The sequence below is a fragment of the Triturus cristatus genome, chromosome 2_1, assembly GCF_964204655.1.
Source record: "Triturus cristatus chromosome 2_1, aTriCri1.1, whole genome shotgun sequence".
In the NCBI taxonomy this organism is placed as follows: Eukaryota; Metazoa; Chordata; class Amphibia; order Caudata; family Salamandridae; genus Triturus; species Triturus cristatus.
The window spans coordinates 1028378166-1028403259 of record NC_140581.1 but is presented as its reverse complement, the minus strand read 5'-3'; the positions used below and the strand labels follow the sequence as shown (position 1 = coordinate 1028403259).

Below are 25094 nucleotides of genomic sequence, written 5' to 3'. Positions count from 1 at the left end.
TCCTAACTATAACGTGTGTGAAACCTATGGTTTTTTCAGTGAATTTGTACGGTTTTTTAAATGCTAAGTTACTTTACGCCATTCGTGGCGTGCGCGCCCACTTAACGCAGATCGTTCCGTGCGCGCACGGTGCGCTTCGCGCACCGTGCGAGCACAGTGAGCACGCGGTGCGCTTCGCGCACCGCGCGCCCACTTTACGCAGTTAGTGCCGTGCACGCACGGTGGGCACGCGGTGCACTACGCGCACCGCGTGCCCACGTTACGCTAGATGGGCCATGTACGCACGATGCGCTTCGCGCACCGTGCGCTCATGGAGGACATATGATGCACTTCGTTTTGAAAGGTAATATTTTAATTTTTCGTATATTTTATAAGCCATGCACAAATGGTGCCCTTCGGGCACCATTTGCACACGGGGTGGAGAGAGTGTGGATAATTTTTTTTTTTATTATTTTTTTTTTAAATATTTTAGTTTATCTCACTAGTAATAAGCCATGCACAATTGGTGCCCTTCGGACACCAATTGCACACGGGGAGGAGAAAGTGTGGATAATTTTTTTTTTTTAATATTTTTAACCGTACGCGTACGGTAAGCGTAATCGGCGAAATTACCGAAAAAATAAAAATTCCGTTTTTGGCCTTGGGGGATCTTTGGGGACTCCCTCAACATGGCTATGTGTGTGGGAGCTGTCTAAACAGCCCCTTTACATGTTTTTGGGCTTTATATTTTAAAAATCACTCTCAGTGCGAGAGAGAAAATGGCGGCCGCCGCTTCCTGGTTTCGGCCGATTCGAATGTTTACTAAGATCTAAGAGCCAATCAGAATCGCGCTCGCGCACGCCACCGTACGCGTACGGTAAGCGTACCGTAAGCGCACCGTAAGCTGGCTCAGATATATATATTGATTTAAAGGCTATTTTCTCAGAATCTACTGAACAGATTTACACCAAACCTACAAAAGGCACTTCCTTGACCTGAGGACTACCTCTCTGCCAAATTTCTAGTAATTCTGTTCAGCCGTTCGGGCTGTAGCCCTGTCTAAAGGTCCTATGGAAAAATGCATGGGAAAAACGTGTTTTGGGACCCCCCTTTTATCTCAGCCCCTGCTTAACGAATCCCCCCGAGACTTTCAGGGTAGGAGCGCAGCGTAGCGCCCCACCTATTTTGAAAAATTCGGGAGGATTCGTCGACCGGCGCCAAAGTTATTCAAAATAGAATGTTGCGGATTTCCTATGGAAACGTGGTCCTAACTATAACTACCTACTGGCGACCGCCAGTAGGTAATATATATATATATATATACACACCAAGGAGTATTGAAGAATGAGTGGGTGTATGAGTGCCTGAATGACTGATTTAGAAGGTGCTTGACTGACTGTATAAGTGAGTGATTATATGTGTCTTACTAAATGCTTAGCTGAGTGACTAATCTGTGTGAATGTCTGTATCAGTCTGTTGGTTGTTGTGTAAGTGGCTGCAATGGTTGGTGAGTAGCTACATGAGTGTTTATATGGGTTAGTGGTTGGTGGTGTGTGTATAACTGTATAATGAGTAATTGGCAGTGTGATTGATTCCTTGGGTGATTGACTAGGTGTGTGAGTAATCAACGGGTGAGTGGCGGTGTGTTAGTATTTGTATAGGTGTATGAGTGGACATGTCAGTGGCTATACTGATGAGTGACTGCATGTGTGAGTGACTGTATGGGTAAGTGGATGTGTGTGTATACCTTTAAATCAGTGAGTGGGTATGTACTAACTGGAATTGGTGTGTCTATGGCTTCGAGAATGGTAGTTTGTATTTTAGAGTAGGTGTATGAAATTATATATTAGAATGTGAGGAAGTGCATCATATATTAACTGGATGATGTCATCAGTGATGTCATTTGAGATGTCATGAGTGATGTCATCAGTGATGTCACTGACCATGTCATGAGTGATGTAATATGTGATGTCATCAGCAGTGCATTGCGGGGGTGCGAGTTATAGTTAGCTCAACTAACTATAACAGCCAAATTTCTCTGGTTTTATCATCATGAGCATGGGCAAATCTCATTCCTGATTCTAAAAAATAGGGATTTCCCATACTATAATAATACAAATGGAGAAATGTATTTGTGCATTTAATGAAAACCATTACAAAAACAGCACAACAAAAGAGAACAAATTTTAAAAAATTAAGACCGCAAATTCATAACCAACAACAAGAAGGCATTACCAACTTAACTTTGTAATGCAAGGAAAGAAGAAGTGATTAGTTACTACAAGCCTCTGCATGTTGTATGCATTTAAGCAGCACGGATCGTCATCTTTTGCTGAGATTCCTATGAAAATGAATAAGTGGAATTGTTAAATCAAGCAAAAAATCAAACACTAAGCCAATTATCAATCAATTATTAAAAAAATCTTTACTCTATTTTTAACTGCTATGATCATAAAAGTACAAACACAGTAGGTTAAAAAAGCATCAACATCACTACATGAGCTAAATTACTTGCACTTAGAGTTCTGACTTTCCACAATACACTTAAGAAAACATCTTACAACATACTTGATTATTACTGAGTGACTGTAAAAATTGAAAAGCTAAAATACATCTAAAATGTCTCTGTTATAAAAATAGAATGAATAATCTTGTAGAATACTATTTGTAAAAGTTGCAAAAAAGGATAATGTGCAAGCATTATGTTTAGAAGCAGCATCACAAAGACAAATGCCAATACTATCACTAGCAGAAAGTACAGCAAACTTCGAATAGTGACTGGCTTAAACCTAAGCAAAAGAACCATTCAGTATGAACAATACTGCATAGAAGACAGCTTGCTATTAAGCGCAATATAATTACATATGCTAGGCTTGCTGAATGATAATTTTTCACACCGGACTGTGTCAAACCCCAAAATAGTTCTTTTGGTCCAAGCTTTGTCCCACGTACAAATGACGGATGGGTTATCAAGAAATTCCTTCTTGCCTATGCTTATGCAACACTGCCTAACATACGATAAGCACTTTATGTCTTGCCAGTGATTGTAGAGCAGGCAATCCTCAAACTGTTGGTTAAATCTAAGCATGATCATTGGCTCAAATTGAAAGCCATAACATCAGAGGAGGAACCGTAATTATACCAATATAATGTACACCCAGCTCTTCATGAATCATAACATTTCAGTTCCCAGGGGGAATGGAAAGCAGTCACCAGTAAAAACGATTTCTTCAATTTGAAAAGAGCATCTGAGTACCCCCAAATTCCCTCACCATAAGTGGCAATAGGGATACACTGACTTTTATAAATATTTCAAATGGGCAAGTTCGGTTTCCACCTAAAGAGGGAATTATGTTAAAAAGGGACATCACGGATGGCAATAACTTTTCTCTTTTTACTGAATTGGTAATATTCCAGCTTAATTTAGGGCCTAATTTATATGTGGATGGAGAGGGAACTTCATCGCAATCGCGACAGTGTTCCTCCCTGCCAACATATGGATCCACACTCATTTAAATTGATTTAAATGGAGGCGTACCATAGTTTGGCCATGGCGGTGACTACTCCGTCAGTGAAATGCCTAACTTCTCCAATAGCCTGACGGAGTAAGGGCCGTCGGAGAATTGGCTATTTGTCTGTCTGCCAAATTACGATGGACGCACTTATAGTCTTTTGTTACTGTTTGCCACTGCCAGGTAAACCCTTGCGGTAAGGGACAGTAAATCATACAAATTTCCTCCGATGGCGAGGGGGCATTACCTTTCTATTTTGAATAAGAAAATGCCGCTATGGGCATTTCTTTTTTGAAAAAAAAAGAAAACCGTTTCATGCACGGCTCTGTCATGTTGAAGAAGCCCTGCACCATAATGAAAAAAGCAATGACTGCAACTGCTGTGACTGTGGTTTCTGCCAATGCTTTAGATTTGACTGCCAGTTTGATGATCATTTCTAAATTTGGCGGGTGGCATTTCCATCAGGGTGACGAAGTAATTTACTTTGTCGCCTCAGCGGAGAAACGCACCACCTGGAAACATCAAAATTAGTCCCCTAGTTGCAAAAACTACACCGAAGCAATGTAAATTAAATACTTTCAATAACCTATTTCCCTTGAAAATAATGGTGCCCTTCTCCTTTTAACTATTGCACCATGCCATGGTCTGAGACATGGCATAATTAATTTCCAAGTCAAGATTGGACATAAAGTTATCAAAGGCTGTTATTAATTTACCCAGACAGATGGGTGTGTGTGACAAAAGAACTGCATTGTCTGCATATAAGAGAGCAGGAATAGCAGGAGTTTATGATAGGAACATCTTGGTTGTACCCTAATAAAATGTTGTTTAAGTCATTTATGCATAAAATAAACAATAAAGGGGCCATAATACCGCTCTGATTCATCCCGTTGTCAAATCCCTTGTAGGACTAAAGCGGACTACAGCAGACAAATCATTGTGCCAAACAGAAAGGAAATTGACCAACAGAAGATCCAGACCAAGGTCCAATATCAATGGCCATAACTTTAATCTATTAACACGATCAAATGTGCTAGAAAGTTCCATGAAGACCAGATACAGTGGGCAGCACCTGGTGATGGTGTATTTGGTGCCCAAAGCCCTCTGTAAAACCCATAGTGGCAGGCACTCAGAATACCCTGATGTTTGGACAATGACTTTGGTCGGTTAAATATGACTTGCTCCAAAACGTTGACAGTAGTCTAATATGGAAATTTGCAGATAGAAACATGGATCGGCACAATTTCCTTTTCGAAAAATATTTACAATGATTGAATTAGATCAGGAGATTGGCATATTTGTAAAACTTAAATAGTTAAAAATATTATTCAGCAAGGGAACTCATAAGCTGTTGTTGCATTTAAACAAATCAGTTTGAATTCCATCTGATCCTGGGACCATAAGCAGGGTGTATTCCACAATTGCAGTTGGTCAAGGGGGAATAAATGTAGGAAAAATGCCTCATCCATGACTTTGCTGGAATATGGGAACTGATGACGGTCAAAGGATTCTTGTAATTTTTTATGGAGCTCACAGGATCCCAAATGACGTTGTTGTCTCTTGATTTGGAAGCAACAATAAGCTGATGGCAATTCAAATTCTTAATCTCTTTGCACCAATACCTTAGTGCGTCTAGACGCTATTAGACTTGTATCCCTTGGTTCTGCTGCTAGAGCAGCCTTCAGTCGCCAGTTTGCTATTAAACCATCTAGGAACGTGCTGCTTCCGGGCGCTGATAGGCTTCATTAAAAGACAATTAATGGCAGCTTAAAACTCCACGAAAGCAGACACACTGGTATGACTCCCAGGTGAATCTGAGATACAAATGTAAAAATAATTAAGAATGGACTTAATTAAAATGCTCTGATATGAGCTGGGGTTAGGCAATTTCCATGTAGGATACAAGTTGTCGCTGTTAGGGTTGAGAGCTTTGAGGGCAGTAGAACTGCTAGACTTCTTTACCAAAGTAACTAATAAAACCACTGTCAGAGGGTTATGTTCCCTATATTGCATGTCAATGATATTGTAACTTAATGAGCAGCTCGTAAGACTTCTGGATGAAAGAAATATGATGAATTATTGAAGAACACTCTCTGCCAAAGAAAGTTGGGATAAATGGAGTGCAGTGGTCGAATCTCTCATACAAATTCATCAAATCATTCTCCAATTGACATTTTCCTAACTCAGCATCTCTCCTGTTACCACAGGTTATTGGTGCCTTTGATGCTTGACAGCATGGTGAATAACTTCTGAAAGTAATGTCTGGGCTTTAAAATCACCACAGATAACCCAGATAGGGGACCTAAGAGGAAACCATGATGTATCTAACAATGAGTCAACTAAACTAAACAGTTCTCTTAAATTATCGACATTGGACTAAGTAAAATCCTCATTGTAGAAGCTAAGAAGAAAACATTTTAAATCTGCACCACGGTCAACAAAGAAAGCCGGTATCGCATTTTTTGCTCGCCCTCAATTTGTTCTGAGACAAGTAGGTGTAACCATCAAAAGCAAGATCATTAACAGACCAAGTTTCCTGCAGCCAACAATATCATCTGTACTAATAAAGGATAGGCAAACATTGTTACAGATTCTCCAATCTATCCCAGCAATGTTCCAGCTGACAATGCCTAATGTAGATGTATGTGTCATTTTAGGTGAAACAGTGAATGAATAGATGCTCAAAATGCATGCTGTTAACTGAGAGTCAGAGTAAGCCGCTCGGGATGGAGTGACTTTCAGTCAAAATCACTCAGCCCCTGTATAGATAGTTCCAGTGGTATTACAGTTCGCATTTAGGAAGTCACTGGCAGGGAGTGACATACCCTGAAGAGAGGGAGGCCTGTAGCAGAAACCTAATGTAATAGCTGAATTCAGCTGCATTTATAATTATGTTTGAGATGGTTAACAAGCAAGGTTCTGACAAAAATTCCCTTTAAATACTTGCTTGGAGGTTCCATCCACGGTACACGTCTCACAGAGCGCATAAAGTTGGAGTTGTAAGTGTTAGAATCCTAATGCTTGGATAACAAGTGAATAACTTACTTTGTTCTGAAGCTCAGATTCATCCTCTTGTGTCTCGGGGCTAGGGGTCAGAACATTAGCAAGTAATAAAATGTAAGGTCAGACTTCAGGAGCAAGGCTCAAGGAACAATGCAGTAAAGGGGACCTTTGATGGTCATAGCTGGAGTGCAAAAATCAATCTTAAATTGTAGTTTTATCCCAATTTTTCACCTCTCAATACCTTTGGCGCGGGCTGTCCCACAATAGTGTGATGAACCTCCATCCATCGCACCTTGATTGGACCGAGGGTCTGAAAACGATGGAACAACAGAATTGATAAAATTGGAGCAGCATGGCTGGCCATTATACAGCCGTAGAATTGAAGCGAATAGATTGTCAGTGATGTTATGTGACTTGGCGTTCAGCAAACCCTCAGTTCGCTCCAACATCTCAAAAATAGCCTTGAGATGAAGTCTAATGATGAATTTGAGTTTTGAAAACCAGAGGCCAGATGATACATATTCAACAGATGGCGACACAGCGGGGTTTTCTGTATCTCAATCGACGGGCATAAGTATTAAATAACCCCCACCACTGGTCGTATGTACCTTTGCTCGTTTACAAGGAGAAGTAAGGAGTGATCATCTGCATAACAATTAATCATTAAAGATTTTCAGTTCAGTCAATAAAGAGAATTAGTGTGAGTTAAACGATTTTACTTGAGTATTTCATCTATTTGTTCATTAGGTATTAATCGTTCGGTTTCAGCATTAAAAGTTAATGTAATCCATCAATCGGTATTTGATTATAAAATAGAACAAAATGTTTTTTAGAATCACAGTTAATATAGTAATAATCCAGCAAGTGTGCTCCATAAAGCAAATTCCCTAATCTACATTAATTTGAAATAATGAGAGACAAAGGTGTCAGTTCAGATACCCAATAAAGAGTTCTGATGTGAGAATCAGTGCATGAGCATAAAGCCTTTGCATGTCAAACTGGAAAATATTCACAGTCATAAATCAGCAGGCATAAAAGAAATAGGCTAAATAACCTCTCATGTAGAGAAGTCTAAGAAACTCAGAGATGAGTCTTTGGCCAGAGTGTCAAGGAAGGAATCCTTCAGCTACTCTAGGAACACACACTAATACAAATACACAAATTATATGTTGCAACATTATTTTCTTCTGTCTTTGTCATTCTCAAATAAGCAAACTCTCTGTTTTCTCATTGGAACACGATAGGCTTTCATACATGAAACCTTGAAAACTTACATTGTTGATATTTTGCAGTCCAGTCAGTTCTTCAAATGATTTCATCCTTCCAGTCACCTCCTCTCCTCCTGGTGAGAACTCACCATCAGTTGCCTAATACATAACAAATGCCTAATCACTAGCTAACAGAAGGCTTTTGGAAAAATGCAACATTTGTAATAAAAAGAAAAACGCGTGCAAACAACTATACAATGTGAAAGACAGGACTTTCACTGTTAATGCATTATTTTTTGCTTTCGCAGGCAAGAAAAAAATCAGTAGCAGAAGTCCGCTGTGTGGCGATAATATTACCACTCAACATACCTGTAGCTTTACGTTTGCCAATTCTTCGGAGCTACTTGAGGGCCATATAAAAGCTTGGTGGCCCGGCACGCCCTCTTTCGGGCAATGATGGGCGCGGATGGGATCACCCATGGCCCAGGCTTCACCCGGGTGTGACCAGCATTATAGCACCAGATCACTGGGTCCTACCTCCTTTGCCATTCTTCCACAGTATCAAAGGTGATTTGGGACTAGGAGTATCAAATGAACATTTTAGCCATCTTGCTCTGTACAGCATGTAGCGGCACCTACTAGCGCAGGAAACAGCACTTAATAGCACAACACCACTGGTTCCTACCTCTTTGCCCTTCCTCCACAGTCTCGTAGGTGATTGTTGGACTCAGAGTCCCAAATGAAGATTCTGGCAAGCCAATTAATAAGGGAAAGGAGTAGAAAATGACTGCCCTGAGCCTGCCTTTATAGAGAATCTAACTTTATTAATCACAAAGGGGCATTCATGCTTTCATTAGAAATGTTACCCCCTTTGTTCGTCTTTTTGTTTTAATTGTTCAGTGGCGTTCCTCATAATCTTAGTGAATCCAGTTGCGACTTGCGGATTCTCATTCTTTAAGCAAAATTATAATAGCTTGATTGCCGTTTCAAATCTTAAATTGGTTATAAGGATCATGCAACCACCTCCATTGTTCACTGCTAAAGCTGAATATGTGCATAGAATGTAAGCAAGCGTTTCCAATTTATAGTCACAAAGCCCACCTTTTGTTGTAGGTGAAGATTGAGCCCAGCTTGATAGAAAATCCATAGTTGGGAAGAGCCCCAACGTTGAGCACTTTAACCTTTGTTTGTAGAACAGAGAATGAGTCACTAAGATATTTTTTTTCTGTATGCTTGTTTATGTGAATTAATCCCAGTCCAAGCGTGATTTATTTTACTAAAGGCAGGTCTATGTTCCTACAAGGAGATTTGTAATTTTGTTTACCATAGATTTAAATATGGTAAACGACAGGGGGAATTCCAGAATTCATAGAGCATAATTTAGAAAGGTCCTCCAGAACCTTCCGTTCTTGCAGTTACTCTTTGGTATTTCTTCCCATTTGTAGCATTTAGGAGTGCAATTCTTAACATTCTTCAGCTGATAGCATATCCTTACAAATAAATCTTTCTTTGCACATGTTTGCTTAACATTACTTGTATCCAGGCAGTACAGTAAAATATATGGACGTGTATCAGAAACGTGGAGAGCACTCCCGTCACAGAAACACCGGCAGCTGTGAGCCGGTTTTTCTGTGACAGGAGTACTCTCCACGTTTCTGATACACGTCCATATATTTTACTGTACCGCCTGGATACAAGTAATTCTAAGACCCATGTTGAATAGGATTATTTAAAGGCTTGCCTGGATATTGGCAGACCTGTCCTCAAACTTACGACTGCCCTGAAGAAGTAAATGGGCAATATACCCAGGGCGAAACATGTGTTGGCTACATCGGTAACGCCTATATGTTGATATGAACCATCTGTAAAATGTCTATGGCTCCTGAACATGATGACAACCAGAAAATAAAGAAGAATATTGAAGTACAGACTCTGGATTGATACTCTTTGGACTGACCCTTTGATGAGATCATTTTTTGTTGCTCGGGAACTGGATATAGTTTTGTAACTTGCTCTCTGTGAACCCTTGTCTACAGAGGACATTTGGATATGTGGGTGGCCATTTCTCAGCTATTCCCTTGAGCATTTATCAGACTATATTGATGATTTGGTTATAATAATGGCATTACGCGAAGTTTGTCCTAGCCACATTTCGAGTTTACACTTTACCTAGTCGCTCTCTCCTGTCTCTTCGACACCAGGCTCTCAGTACTCTATCATAATTCCTGTACCTCAGGCATGGTATAATTATTCTGTATAAGGGTCACCATTTTTTTTCATCCTTGGCCAACAGCCAGCTGTGCATGATCGAATTTGTTTAGAAAAACATTCATGATTGTTTCCCAAAAATTTAAGGTTGTTTTAAAAACACATTGATTCTAGAAAAAAACCTGGAGTGACCACTCTAGTATAAAAGACCCTTATTCCCCCCTACAAATCAGAGTAGAATTCCTTCCAAGCTGACACTGGGTCCTCCATGCTGAATCTTCGACATGCAGCAGTCTGACATCCCTTGTGGGGTGTCCTCCTTGATGCAGAGACGGGACCCTTCATTCTAAACCATCAGGTGAGGGGGCTGGTTCTTCCCTAGGGGTTTCTTGCCTGCCCATACATACATATATGTATATACATGCTACACAAACAGATCTAGGCTAGGTACATTTAGGCAAATTACTTAGGGCGCACATTTTTAGGAATATGCAAGTGCTACGGTTTTTATCTGAACTGCTTATGTTCATCTTATTAGCACTATGGTAGAAATGTATCTACTGTTTACTATATTGGTACTAGCAATCTCTTTCGTATGCTTTTGTCTGGTGATTGTCGAGCACATATGTTTTACAATTGTCGCTGCACCAATAAATGCTGATTGAAACGTCCTGATCGCTATCCTGTGTATTTTCTCAGAGTAAGCAAGCATGAGTGCCTGAGGGAAAAGTACTGTACCGTTTTCCATGATCCCTGAGGAATCAGAGTTGTCATGTTCAGTGGTTTCCAGAAACAACCTACACCACTGTGAGATACAGAGGGGTGGTAGTGGCACTGTAGTGCTAGCTGGTCTAACGGCTGACATATCCTGTGGGGGTGTCTGGAATCTGTCGGGACACCAAGCCCTCAGTTTAGGTCATCCAAAACGCACAGGTCCGGGGGATTCCAGGGAACTACACGACAATAGGGGCTAAACAGAACTTACCAAGAGGTCTTGATGATAGGCCTATCATCTAAAGAGAGCGGTAGCAGGACAAAGAATAACAGGATTAAACCGATTCCTCACCGATAATTAATCTGTTTTTTGTAAGATTAGTTTATTAAATTAGCACAGTTAATTTAAACCATTGCAGTAAAATGTCATCATAGCGCTGTTACCACATCAAAAGCAGAAACAAAAAAATCATCAAATTTAAGTTCATATACATATTACTGGTGAGGCAGTTTTGTAGTTACTATTATAATCAAATGACTGGTTTCCAGAGCCAAGGATAAAATAATTTGGTACAGGGATACTAGGACAGGGGGCAAAAAAAAGTCTGTGATAATTAATAGTTTGTATTTAATTCGATTTTCATGGACCTCGAGCAAACTTCCCCATAGGTGTACAGGGCACTGGGATGAAAGCAATAAATGCTGCGGGCTGTAAAATGTGCCTACATAGACTGGAGGTGTAAAAGTTAGATTAAATATGGTCCAAAATAGAGGTGAAAAGTAGGTCTGGTATTCGTGCATTTGTACTCTTACAGAACATGCAGCAGTTCAGGGTATGCGCCGTTCTTATTTGTTTGCATTAGAATTGCTAGTCAATTACATAATAAAGAGCAAATAGTTATAATTACACAGTTGTGCGCAAAAGACAGGGAGATTGTGGTGCCCGGGAGGCCTATCTATGCAGCGGTGCGGTGCAGGATAATAGTATGCCAGAGTACAACCGAATAGAAACTGGACATAAAAGTATAAGAATGCAGTCTCTGCGGTCACAAGGATAGTGTGCTATCAGGCGCACTCTCTTGTAGATTATAAATAGAGGCTGCAGTATTAAAGGGAAGGATGGTAAAAGGGACCAGAGAGTGACAGTAAGTGTGACAGTGATCTGCCTTAAACACAAGAGCCATGGAAGAGTTACTGAGGTCGACGAGGGACTCGCAAATCAAAGTGATGTCAGGTCTTACCATGTTAGGGCGAGTTGCCAGAAAAACATTAATGGATCCAGAAATAGCACAGCGGTGCTCTTTGGAAAGTAAAATATATATCAATACAATACAAATATTATCAAATAAATAGGGAGTGAAGGAGAAATTGGCAATTAGAACCAATGTCCTAGTCTATTCAGTCATGCGTGTGCAGGAGGAGAGAGGCACAAGGTGCAAAAATAGTTTTATCATACTTCGCTTACTGCTAGGGAAATCATGCATGAGGATAAGGAGAAGCAGCGTACAAAAGAAGTTTGTTTATACTTAACTGTTTTCTGGGAATGAGGGGATCCAAATTGTCCGCCTTAAATGAGATGGAAGCTCTGCACAGGTAAGCCGGGGGGCAAAGGAGTAGCAGAGGGCTTGATGACCAGCGAATCTTGGGAGCATTTTTCACCTGCAGTTTGCAGGGGACTAGAGCTAGTAGTCCATGAGAGTCTGAGGTTGTTTCTGGCCCTCACAGGGGCCCTTCTGTTTTGGAGAACCAATATCTAACAATCAAACACAAAGGAGGGCTAGAGGAGTATTAAAGTTTAAAGACCTTCAGGGCTTGACTTCCCAACTACAAAACCAAACCCACAAAAGACTGCAATGAGGTGATGATGAAGTGTATCTTTTAAAGGACGGTTTCCCTCAACTATCCAAAGTGGCATGCTTCTTCATAGGGTAACCTCCTCGCACCATGAACCTATTCATGAGCAAGCTACAACCCCTCACTGAGAGGGAGGAGCACAAGAATGTTTTTTGTGTAGGAAGAGGTATACCAATTTCCTTTAGTGAGCAGGGTGTGGTGAGGGGTGTGTGAACAGACACGTGAAGTAAAACTAGTTCTAGGTTATGCAATGAACTTTATTGATGAATCCCTATACCAGGATTAAAACTAAACTATGACAAGGGGGAATTACACCAGTCATAACGTAAAGGAGTACGTCAACATGTTTCAGCCTGAAACGTTCATGAGAGGAATGGTGGCCTTCTTCAGGACCTTATGTGGGCTATGTGAGAAGGTAGCCTGATATATGCTGTCCACTAGTTATAGTGGGCACCTTCATCACTCCAAACAACCCCTTATGGTGATAGGTTAAAGATAACCTTTATTGAAAACTAACCTAGTGGTAGCTATGGAGAGCAGCCTTCAGGCTAAGTCTTGAAGGAATGTAAAGCATCTTGTTTTACCAGTCTATAATCTCTTGAATGATCAAATGAAAGGACAACCACACCAGGTATGTATTTAAAATATATGTATTTAGGTTAACACACACCCCTCTAGTCTCTTTATGAGACTGGAGTTCGAAGTACTTAAGTTACAAAATAGCAATTATCAGTAAAAGCACAAATACACGTTTGGGCCCTAGGGGCGTACCAAACCATATACCAAAAATGTGGTATAAGAACCACGACTGGTACAGGTACTAGGCCTATTGCCTCTAGAATCACTGGGACCCCAAGGAACCACCCAAGGTAGTGACATTGGGGACCCATGGGGACTGTATGCAGTGTGTAAACACAACCGCGGGTTCCTATTATCTTCTATGGGCAATGTCGCGGTTGGAAATTTAAAGATTAGGGACACTTCTAATTGAGTCTGGACCAAATGCTTTTGGACTTAAGAAGTCATAGGGCTAGCACCCACGTGAGCACCGGAGTACTCGAGTTACCTCACCCAGGATAGCCGGGTGCATAGGTGTCTTTTGGTGTCGGGTCGCATCGTCGATTTCAATGGAAGCCTGCAAAGAACAGCTGCTGCCGTGAAAAGGAGAAGTGTCTGAAGAGATCCAAGCCTGGATCTAGGATGTAAGGAACCTGAAAGCAAAAGGGACAGACCCTGGGTCACTAGCCAGTGACCGAGGGCAGGATGGACCAATTCCCACAGATGTCGGGTGCTTCAGGTGAGTTGATGGGTGTCTTGACTCTTCAGCCACAAGGTCCAAGAGGCGTCGACGAAGTCCACGAGCCGGATTCGAGCTGTCCCACGAAGTTTGTCGAGTGCTGCGGTGTCGGCGACCAGAAAGGACCCAACAAGCCTTGGCAACGGCAAGTCACTGGAATTTAGAGAAAGGACTGCAGTGCAGACCAGCAAGCTCTGAGGGACTCACCCAGTGAGGGTAAGTCAGGGCATGTCTGGAGCAACCAGGTAAGCCCAATCAGAAAAGGAGTCGCCTTCGTGGGGACCTGCTAGCCAATGGGCTAGTGATCGCAAAGGAGCCACAAGCGGTCGCACTTGAAGCTGGCCCACGGGTCACTCGTGGAGTGGAGGCCAACAATCTTCGGTGCCGGAGGTGCTCAAGCCTGGGGCTACTCGAAGCCCAAAGCACAACTTCAAGGAGGACCAGGAAGATAGTGTTGTTGCAAAAGTCCACGGTGTCCAGAGGTCACGGTTCCACGTCACTTACGATATGCACGGGCCTCAGCTTTGCTGTGGACTCAGGGTAGCCTCCATGAAGTCTGGAAATCCACCTCTGGGGATGCAGAGACTTCAGCGTCCAGCAGGAGCATCAGAGTTGCAGACCGGTCAGTTGCTTCTTTTGTGCCTGCCAAGCAGGGGAGTCACTCCTTGACCCCAAGGGAGATTTCTTCAGTCTTCTAGTCAGGATAGAACGTCGAAGGTCCAGGATGTACGTTGCAGAGTTTCGTCCAGGGTAATCTAAAGTCCTAGGGACTGGATTCCTATACTTATAGTAAGTTTAGGGGATGGTGGGCCAGGAAAGAGGGGTGATTACACCCATTTCCTTTGTCCAGTTTCACGCCAGAGCAGGGGCAGGTAGGCCCTGCAACCGGTTTGAACTGGAGTATGCACAGGGACACCAAGTGTGCCCCCAGTGCAGGACTTCAAAGCACCAGAGAGTGCTTCCGCCCAGCCCCAATACACATCAGCCTGTCTGGGGAGGTGGGGACACCTCCCCTCGACAGGAAACCTATTATCCAGGCCTCCCCTGCTGGAGTTTCGGTCAGCAGCAGGAGGCCAGACCTGTGTCTGTGGCAGAGGCATCCATTTTGTGATGCCAGGGCTCAGGAAAGTCCTATCGGGTTTAGCCAGTGTGAACATGTCTCTCCCTCTAGAAGGGTGGAATGCTACCCCCACCGCAAGATTTGGCGGGTGGGTAGTATTCCAAAGCGTTTGACACCAAACACGACATGTTTTGATGCAGCCATCCCAAAGTTAGCATTTACCACGAGGTTAAAATGCACTTAAGAATATATGGTATGGCTGTATCACAGAACAGAACACTATTCTGGTGGACTGCCACCAGTATACTGGATGCACAGCTCAATAATATATAGTAATCTTTCGACCAATTAATCTATGAAGAACAAAAAGAATCTAGAATAGTTACGATTCACAATGTTTATCTGAAAAATGGTTGTTCTGATATCCAACAAATTATTGGTAATCAACAATTATAAGCACAGTAGAAGTTGTACATACATGTTACAGTAATGAAAACTAAAACATTAACATGTTGAGAAACATTAATAAATCAAAAAACAAGCAATGCAGCTAACAGTAAATGTTCAAATAAAAATATCGAAGTTCTGCCCAATGCATTTCGGGATTAAGATAAATCCCTTCTTCAGGGGCCTCTGAAACAGACAAATGGGAAAACATTTTGAAAAATGACATAAATTATAATGTGAAAAAAAGATTACAACACTGAAGATGCAGGGTCAGTGACCAGAGTGTGAAAAGTTCCTGTACGCTTTAAGCCCATAGCAATGATCAACACGTGATGAAATAATCCATGAAAAAAAGACAGAAAACTAGTGCACAAGTTTAGGATGTGAAGCGTGAAAACCAAACTCATGCCTGAAAGGTAAGACAAAATAAACACTAGACATATAACGTGGTAATGGTGAGCACACTGTAAGTGAAGGTCTGTAGTGATTATTTGAAAATTGCTTACTGTTAAGAGAACACTAGAAGAATTGCTGCTAGCTGTGGATTTTTGGGAGCAGAGAACGTATGCGCTGACTGGGTCTCTGTTGTGACAATAGAAGAATATAAAAGGGTGCAAAATATGAGAGAAAGCCTTAAGAAAAATGCTTAAAAAAGAGCCTGTGACCAGTGTGAAATGAAAACTTACTGAAAGTGAATAAACTGCAGAAAAAACTCTTGGACGACGTGACAAAAAGGACGCTGCTGATAAAAAAAGAATTGTGTGAAGTACTGTAAAGTGACGAAAAAACTGCTGTAAAAAACCTTAGAGGATTGTAGGGTACCTGAGAAATAGTGACGCACTCAAAGGTTCGCCAATGTCAATGAAACTTGAAGCTTGCGGCAACAGAATTGGTAGAGATAACCGTCTGCGTTTGAACTGACACCCTGGACTTCTGTAAAAAATGAATGAAAAAAGGTGTGCGGTCAGAATCACAGTGCACCTAAACTGTGGGTCCGGACAAACGACTTGAAACAACGCCATAAAGCTTACCAGATGTGATGAAAGATCAAACCGTTCGCCCATATACCCAAGCGCGAATCAATACGTTCGGTGAGGCGGTGAAAGAAACATGCGCAGTGACTGCCAATAAATAAGAACGAGGTCGCGTCATTGTTGCATGTGACGTGAAACCGCTTAGACCTAGAAAATGGACTAACTAAAATCGAGTAGCAGCGCTATCTTGGAAAAGGAAAACTGAATAATGGAAAGGAATGGAAAACTATGTGTGAGACAGGCGCGAGTGACCTGAACATTTCTGCAAAATAGTGTGTGAAATACAAGAATGAAAAAAACTGAAAAAATGAGTAGTGTTGAGTAGCAAAATAATAGTAATAAAAAACAATAGCCACAAAAACTAAAATGATAATGAAAAAATATAGTACACAGATATCACAGAACAGCCATAAGGAAGTATTTCCGAAAGCTGCAGAGGGGCTCAACTCATGCTTGGGCACCCTCTCACACAAAACCAAGCACTCTGCCTTTAGGATTGTCAAGGCCTGTCATAGGAGTGGCTTATAGGTCTGTATAGGGTAGCGATATAGGTAGCCTATACCACAGTAAGGGGTGCAAGCAAACCCTTACCCAGGCTGCAGCAGCAGACCTGTGGTGCCATTTTGGAGTGCTTCCCAGGGGTGGCATAATATATGCTGCAGCCCCTGGTAGGCCTCTGAGGTACCTATGCCCTAGGTACATAGTATACCATATACTAGGGGCTTATAAGGCACTCCAGAATCCAATTAGACATGTACCTAATGTACATGGAAACCATTTTAGAGAGGAAGCAGCTAGGCTGTGGTCCTGATTAGCAGGGCCACAGCCAGACTAAGGTCGAAAAACAGTGAAACACCAGCAAAAAGTGGGGGTATCCATGTGAAGCAGATCCTACTCTCCTAGTGGCTACTAAACAAGTGTATATCCAAAGAAATATACAAAAGCAGTGGTCGCAGTGGTAATCCACTCATTCTGAGTATATACACAAGATATGGTGCATTCCTGTCCTTTCAGCCAGCAGTGGCACAAAAATTGCAGCCGTGCGCCAACACAGGCACCATTGCGCCATGGTGCAAGGGTGTCTTTGTTGTTAGCATGATTGTTTTTGTGCAGGAAGGTGCCCCTTCCTGCACAAAAACAATCACAAAAGGTGTTTTCCTCGTTCTATATGTGCTGCAGAATGCAGCACATGTGGAAGAAGGAACAATTTGGAGAAATGTAAACATTTCTCCTCGTTACGCCTGATCTAGGGAGGCATATGTTTTTGGGCTGCCCTAGATTCACACTATGGTGTAAATCTGGGGAGTGTAAAAGTCCATGGGTGTTGTTTGGAAGCACCCACAGCAACATCCATTGGCACAATTCCCTGCCTTATCTACAAGGCCTTGTAGACCTTATCTGCAAGGCCATGAAAAGCCACACGGACTGCCTTTGCATGGCCTGTAGATATAGGCCTGTACTGTGCGTCACAAGAGCGTCAAAAAAAGGGACACTCCTGTGGCACAAGGGGCTTTTAAATATGTCCCCAAAGGTATCCTTTCCTCCAGTGGGCAGAGTTAACAGAGATTACAAGGTGAACTCTGAGATTTCTCTGTGATATTAGCAATTATCGGAGCAATTGCCAGTTACCCCATAATTTCCCATTCTCCTCCTTGATTTACACCTGTATGTTGTTGCTCTTTCAGCAGCTGGAGTCTGTGAGTGAAACTTACCTTGTCTGCGGATGTACTGCGGCCTTGGAATTCCAGTGGGCCACTTACTGTCCTGATGGATCATAGAAGGGGCAGCATAATCGAGGTCTTCATAATTATGTTTTAAAACCCATTGGACAGCTTCCAAAAAAAAGAATAAATCTATATAAGGACTTATGGCTATCATTTCATGATTTTACACAAAAACTTTGAGTGGGAGCATAGAGGAAATGTAAAATGTCTATGAGTGGGAGCAGATGTTTGATGGAAAATCACCTTTAAACGTTTTCTTTCCTACCACTGGTCAGGGATTTACTCCAGTGATCAACTGTACACTAGTACGATCTGCTTATCCTCATTCCCTGAATAGGCATCAACAAATTCCACCCGTTTATGACTGTTTGCACATAAAATTTTTGGGCATCTAAGTTATTCCATTTTATACAGATGTACTCTTTTTGTACAGATTTTGGCCACCGGGGTCTGCCGCACCGATGAACATGTTATTAAGGGTGAAATTAGTGGTGTGCACTATCCAGTAATTCTGGGCCACGAAGGAACTGGAATTGTTGAAAGTGTTGGAGAAGGAGTCATTGGGATTAAACCAGGTGAGCAGAAATTCTCAACACATTTTATTTTTTCCATGGCCATAATTTCCATCAGCACCTCTTGGGATGTTTCCTAAAATTTTCTGTATTCCATGCATTCTCATCAGCAGAGGCTGGTATGTCCAGAGAGGAGAGCAACTCCATTGGGGCTTTCTCTTTGGGCATGATGGAGAGTGAAGAAGAGCTTCTTTATTGGGAAACTATGGTTTAGCCTAACCATGTTTTTATTAAATATTAGCCAGCACTGGTGAGCTTACGAAATTCAAAACTCTGATGACTTCATGGTCAATAGCATTATGTGTAAGCAATATCCATTTTTAGGACTGGCCTACCGACTGTTGCCAACAGACCTATTGTATCCCATATAAACTTAGATTAGGATATGTGCCCACCCCATGCTCATGATTCTGTGGCTTTCTGGTCAAGCTCCATTCCCTTCTCATTACATTGCTTTCCCTATGCTTATGTTATCCCCATGCAAGGAGCAACTCAACCTCACCTGCTTATGATTTGCAATTGTCCACTGCTGACGTCAAGACCTTGCTTTGCAGTTGATGAGTAACTATTTTCTGCCCCGCATGTCACCTCCTTTTCTGCTGCCACTCTCTTTACTTAAAATGTAGCCCTCTCAGTGATTGCTTCCCCCACAGCCACCTCATGCTCCAAATGCCGCTCGCTGCATCAGTTGTATCAGTTGCCTACTATCTTTAAAAAAATGTAAACCATTCCTGGATTACCGCCCATGTGTGCATGAGTGAATAGATAAATGCACTCAAGAAAGACATGCATACCTGCCAACTCACATGGTGCCACAGTGAGACACACTATATTGGCTCCCATCACACGGTCTCCAGGTGAGGAGCCAATATTACACGGGGCAGGGAAAACGAGCTGGAAACCACAGTAAATAGTGGTTTACCAGCTTGTTTTCTGAGGCTTTGAACTGCCGAAGTCCATTAGCAAGTTTTTTTTGTTTTTGTGTTTGGGATTAGGGGGCTTGGGGTCGGGGTGGGGTTCATAAGTGCCTTCTAGGTACTTCTAGGCATGAGGCCCTGCCCCTTCCTCACACAGTGAAATTGATCTTCAAGTTGGCAGGTATGGGCATGTAGTGTAGTTTTTCCTATGCATTAATAACAAATTGTTCTATGATGGATAGGATAGAAAAAGCATTCCAAGATGGCTGCAGCACCTGTGTATGCAGGGTGATCACTGTGAAGTGTTTTTATTTGGAATTGCTTAAATGCATTCCAAAATGGGTGATGTATGCAAATGCACAGTGACTATCTAAAGTATCTAAGAGCACAAATGCATTGGCAAAGGCAATAGACCTTCAATGCTTTTTACCTTATTGATATTGAGCAGCCACAGTGGAACTGGTGTCTGAAGGGTTTCGGTTCCATTTAAAAAATCTTTTGAAAAAGTTAGGATCTTCTATTTATCCAGCAACAGCATACAAGCATTTGATTAATAAGACAAATATTGTTGGGGACTACATACAAATGAAACACTTGACATCAGTGACAAAATGTTACAGCGTATGTGACATTTCTTACACCTGGACAGACAGGGTCAGTATACATATAAGGCCTCATTTACAAGGCCCCTGCGCTGCCGGAATGTCACTTTTAGTGATGGTCCGGTGTCGCACACTGCAAGGCCATATCTATAAGGCCACGTAAAGCTATCTTGGACGGCTTTACATGGCCTTGTAGATATGAACTGAGGCAACAAAGTGAGAGTTGCTGTGATGCCTCATCCTTTGAAAGGGAGGCATTCCTTGGGCGTTACTGTGAGTGTTCCCACATAACACCCATGGCATTTGACACATTCTCAGATTTAAGAGATTCCATAAACCTGGGAATGTATCAAAAACCTATGCCTATCCAGAGGAGGTTTAAGGGAGGAGCAACGAAGAGTAATACCTTTATTTCTCCTCGTTTTTCCTTTTTCTATGTGTGCGGCATTGTGCAACACACATAGAAAGAGGAAAAGCCTCTTGTGATTGTTTTTATGCAGGAAGATGTACCTTCCTACATTAAATCAATCATCCTTGCAACTCAGGTACCTTTGCACTCTCTAGGATCTAGTTTCCATAGAAATAGTCGTTTTTGTTTTGCTAATAACTTTAGTGCAGTTTTACCCATCTTCACACAATTTTCAAAACTAGTTTGCCATTCGCTTCAGCTACTGTCCAGAAAGTTTTGTGTTGATCCATCAAGCGGGGGCCAAGAAAAAGAGGGACCCCAAAATGCTTTTTCCCCATGCAATTTCCCATTGAAATTTTAGACACAACTACAGCCCAAACCTCTGAACAGAGTAGCTCCGATGTTGGCAGAAAGCTAGATCTTGGTCCAGAAAGAGTGCTTCTTGTAATTTGGTGTAAATCCATTCAGTAGTTTTTAAGTAATTAAAAAAAACAGATTTATGTATATCTTGAGACACGGATGGTCTGCTGATCTGACAGATCCCATGCTGAGATCTGATTGGCTGCCCCCACTTCAACCAACAAGTGGTGGCAGCCATCTTGGGACTTGGGACTCAGCCTGAGATGCAAGAAAAACACAAATAAAACCCACATGGGGCAGGGTAGAAATACCCTGACCCCTCGCAATGGAGGAGGAGTCCCGCAGGAACCCTGCCTAGGGGCAAAAAGCGTTTAAAAAATAAATGTTGTGATTTTGCAGAGGATCCGAGGATCTACGACAAAACTAAAAAATTAAAAGCACGGTATCCCGTATTTGTATTTTTGAGCCCCCTGTGTGGGCCGAGCTCCGGGGGAATAACTTATCATAATATGGGGTGCACGAGACCCCTCTCCCCAGGACCATTACGCCCCCCTTCTCCCAGGCCCTGGCCGTTATTAGAGAGGTGGAGGGGGGCTGCATGGCCCTGGGCCGATTCCAGCCCCGGGAACCCCATCTCCTGGGGCCAGCTGTATCAAAAAGTGGGAGAGGGGAATCCTTCCCCACGGGCCACTGGTCATAGTTAGAAAAGGGGAGGGGGCCCCTCTTCCCAGGCTGATTTCCGCCTTCCCCGTGGGCCTTGCCCCAATTAGCAAGAAAAGCCCCCCTCCCAGAGCCATTAATGGCCTTGGGGACTCCATCTCCCCAGGTTTGGATTCCGATATGTCAGGGATACCCACCCCAAGACATAGCAGATTCCCTGCCCTCACATTACAGAAACACACACAAGCTCACTGAAGATTTCTCCTCATGGTCCATTACGAAGCTGTAGTGTAGAATACACACTGGACATTTACTCAATAATGTAGCACTTACTAATTAACCAGTAGAAAGTACTCCAGTTGGGTAGACATTTTATGCAAAACTGTGAACTCTTGATAGATAAACGGACCAGTTAGTTTCCGTTCTGACCCCGATGCTCATTTCACAGAAATTAAACCTCAACAGGAAGCATTTACAAATATAAACATAGCAGGTGCCTCAGTTGAAGCTTCACTTCTGTAAAGGACATATGATCCTAAATTCTTGGGCTTGGCGAAGGCAAAGCAAATGTGTTTCCTCTCGTATGCCTCATTGAAAAACGATGTGAAATCCTTAATGGAGGTGAATTCATTGTTAATCTATTGGAGCACAATCTGGTGTGTAGTGAATGTGATGGGTGTTTTTTTTCTTGTCTCCTGATGAGAGCAGATTCCATGGTTCTCCGTTTTAAATACCCTAAGCATGCAAATGTCCAGTATCTATAGCACCACTCACACAGGCATCACACACCCACTCACAAACCCACACAGGCACTCAGACCCACTTGGGCACTGACACACCCACTCATACAGGTACTCACATATCCACTAACTGACCCACATAGGGACTCACAGACCCACTCACAGAAACACCCATTCACACACCCACTAAGACACTCACAGACCCATACAGCCACTCACCAACCCAGTCACCGTCCCATACACCCACTCTCACACCCACTCACAGACCCACACAGCTAGTCACACACCCACACACCGACAAATACAGCCACTAATATACCCACTAAAACACCCACACACTCACAGACCTATACAGCCACTCACAAACCCACTCACTGACCTATACAGCTACTCACACACCCACTCTCAAAGGTGACAGGTTACAGTTAAGAAAAAAATGTATAAAACCGCAGAAATTCACTGAAAAAAACAAAAGTTACACGGACAGTATAGTTAGAAAATAGAATTAAAAAAATTAAGTGAAAAAACCAAAAGTTATATGGACGTTATAGTTAGGAAATAACATAAAAAATCTCAGAAATTCATTGGAAAAAACGAAATATTACAGGGACGTTATAGTTAGACTCTGATTTCACTCGCACAAAACCAGTGAAATTCAACAGCTATAGTTATCTGAGTTAATATAACTTACACCCCGCAATGCACTGCTTATGACCATCACTCATGATATGGTCTGTGACATCACTGATGATATCTCAAATGACATCACTGTTTACATCATCCACAGAACCAGTCACATATCCACTCACATATACACACAACCACTCATACACCCACTCACACTCAGACAATCATTCACACACCCACTCACTCATCCATTGAGCCACTCACACACCCACTCACTTACCCATACACCTACACACACAGCTACTCACCAATACAGCCACTCATGCACTCACCCATTCAGTCACTCAAAAGAGCCATTCTCTCATCCATACAGCCACTCACATAGACACCCCTCTCCCATACAGCCACTCACAACACCCACCATCTGAACCAAACACCCACTCAAACAGCCACTCACTCACCCATACAGCCATTTGCACATATAGTCATGCACCAGTACAGCCACTTAGCTACCAATACATAGGGTGGCCCGATTTTGACAAGCAAAAACTGGGACAGGCCAGACATAAAAGTAGAACTAAAGTCTTTAGTCTTCTATATCTGGCCTGTCCCATTTACTGCATAGCCACATATATACATATACACACACAAAAGGCTTGTACATGCAAATGTGGTTGTATATATATCTCTCTCTCTCTATATATATATATATATATATATATATATATATATATATATATATATATATATATATATATATATATATATATATATATATATATATATATATATATATATATATATATATATTTTTTTTTTTTTACAAAACCACTGATTCCTTGATACAGCGCACTCAGTCATCCGGTGCTCACATCCTTATTGGGTAGAAGCCAGCCCTAACATTCATTTCTATAGCAAATTGATGTTGCATTCCAGTAATACTGCTTCAGATGGTTTTATTCACCACTACTACCAACACGTTTCACAACATAGGCTTGTTCACTGTTAGGGAAGTCTGTTTACTCTTTCCAATTTATACTACTTTTCCCTTGTGCCCACAATGTGGCATTGTGGGATATGTAGTTTTAATTGTTGGTTTACACACACATTATTTACATATATTTACAACTACTTACAAAGTTTCATTCCATTAATTTGCAGTATTTTGATATGAGTGTACATGTTTCACGGATACAGTTACCATTTATGTGTATGAATTGGGACACTGGAGTTTATGTTCTAATATGCATATAAATATATTTGTGCAGTCTTAGTGACTCCCTACAGTGTCTTTTGACCAACAAGTCAGGAGAACCTAATCATTAACTTGTCCAAACTAAAACTAAGCAAAGACCAAACAATCCCACTCAATAAAGGCCTCACCTTCTGCCCGGACAAACATCATGACTACACTGAAATAAAAATTGACATATATAAATTCATGAGAAAATTGAAACTAGCCAAAATCTTTGCCAAAAATAAGAATCAATAAAAATCTACTCTACCAATGCCTGTATAACTGCTTCTTTAGATAGAGGGTATTGCCTCACTCTTGGTAATATTGCTCCTTCCTTCAGAGTTATTCTGAATGGCGCTGCCTTGCGGATGAGGCCTAAATCTTGGGGGCCTTTGGTCCACAAGTCAGAGGGTACCTGCGCAAGATTGTTGTCTCTGATAGGACCAGAAACAGTTTTTGGTATTGCAGACCTTGTCTCCAATGTGGTATGCAGTGGAATACTATCTTGAAAAATGATCACTGATCTTGTGGGGTCTTCAGCAAACAACTAGTCATCTGATATATCTTTTACTTTTATATTGGGATCATGAAAGATGACACAGGCCCACCTTGCACAGGTGTAGTCACTGACCATCACCATCCCACAGGTGGAAGATATCTCCACTAAGGGTGGGCGCTTTGCTCCGCTCCGTGCACGGAGTGTGCGTAGTACTGCCCACTTCGCGCTGCGCAAAGTAAGCGTAGCAGGGGCAGACTACGCACACCCCGCGGCGGAGCAGAGTTGCCCGCCACCCGCCTCCCTCCCACCCTCATTTTACAATTACTATAATCATTAGATAAAGAAAAAATGACTTACCTGAGCTGCCGCGTCCCGGGGCTCCATCTGATATTTCCTGGATAGCTTCCTCCTCACGAATGCGCATGCGCGGG

General features: G+C 42.1%; 1 protein-coding gene and 1 long non-coding RNA gene across 3 annotated transcripts in view; one reads left to right on the top strand and one right to left on the bottom strand.

Annotated features, from left to right (window-relative positions):
* The window catches only part of LOC146866265 (alcohol dehydrogenase 1-like), a 204219-nt gene that overhangs the window by 57613 nt on the left and 121512 nt on the right, over positions 1–25094 (top strand). The window contains exon 3 of the mRNA XM_085635153.1: positions 18474–18615. Coding sequence (XP_085491279.1) covers positions 18474–18615 — 142 coding nt within the window. The remainder of the gene's footprint in view (positions 1–18473; positions 18616–25094) is intronic.
* On the bottom strand, positions 2182–16373 carry LOC146866267 (uncharacterized). 2 transcript variants are annotated; one of them, XR_014976777.1, is made up of 4 exons: positions 16314–16373; positions 16105–16215; positions 7769–7861; positions 2182–2320 (listed from the first exon to the last, which is right to left on the bottom strand). It is a non-coding gene; the product is annotated as an uncharacterized LOC146866267 (long non-coding RNA). The 2 variants fall into 2 exon arrangements; XR_014976778.1 differs by lacking the exons at positions 2182–2320; positions 7769–7861 and adding exons at positions 15794–15864; positions 15969–16021.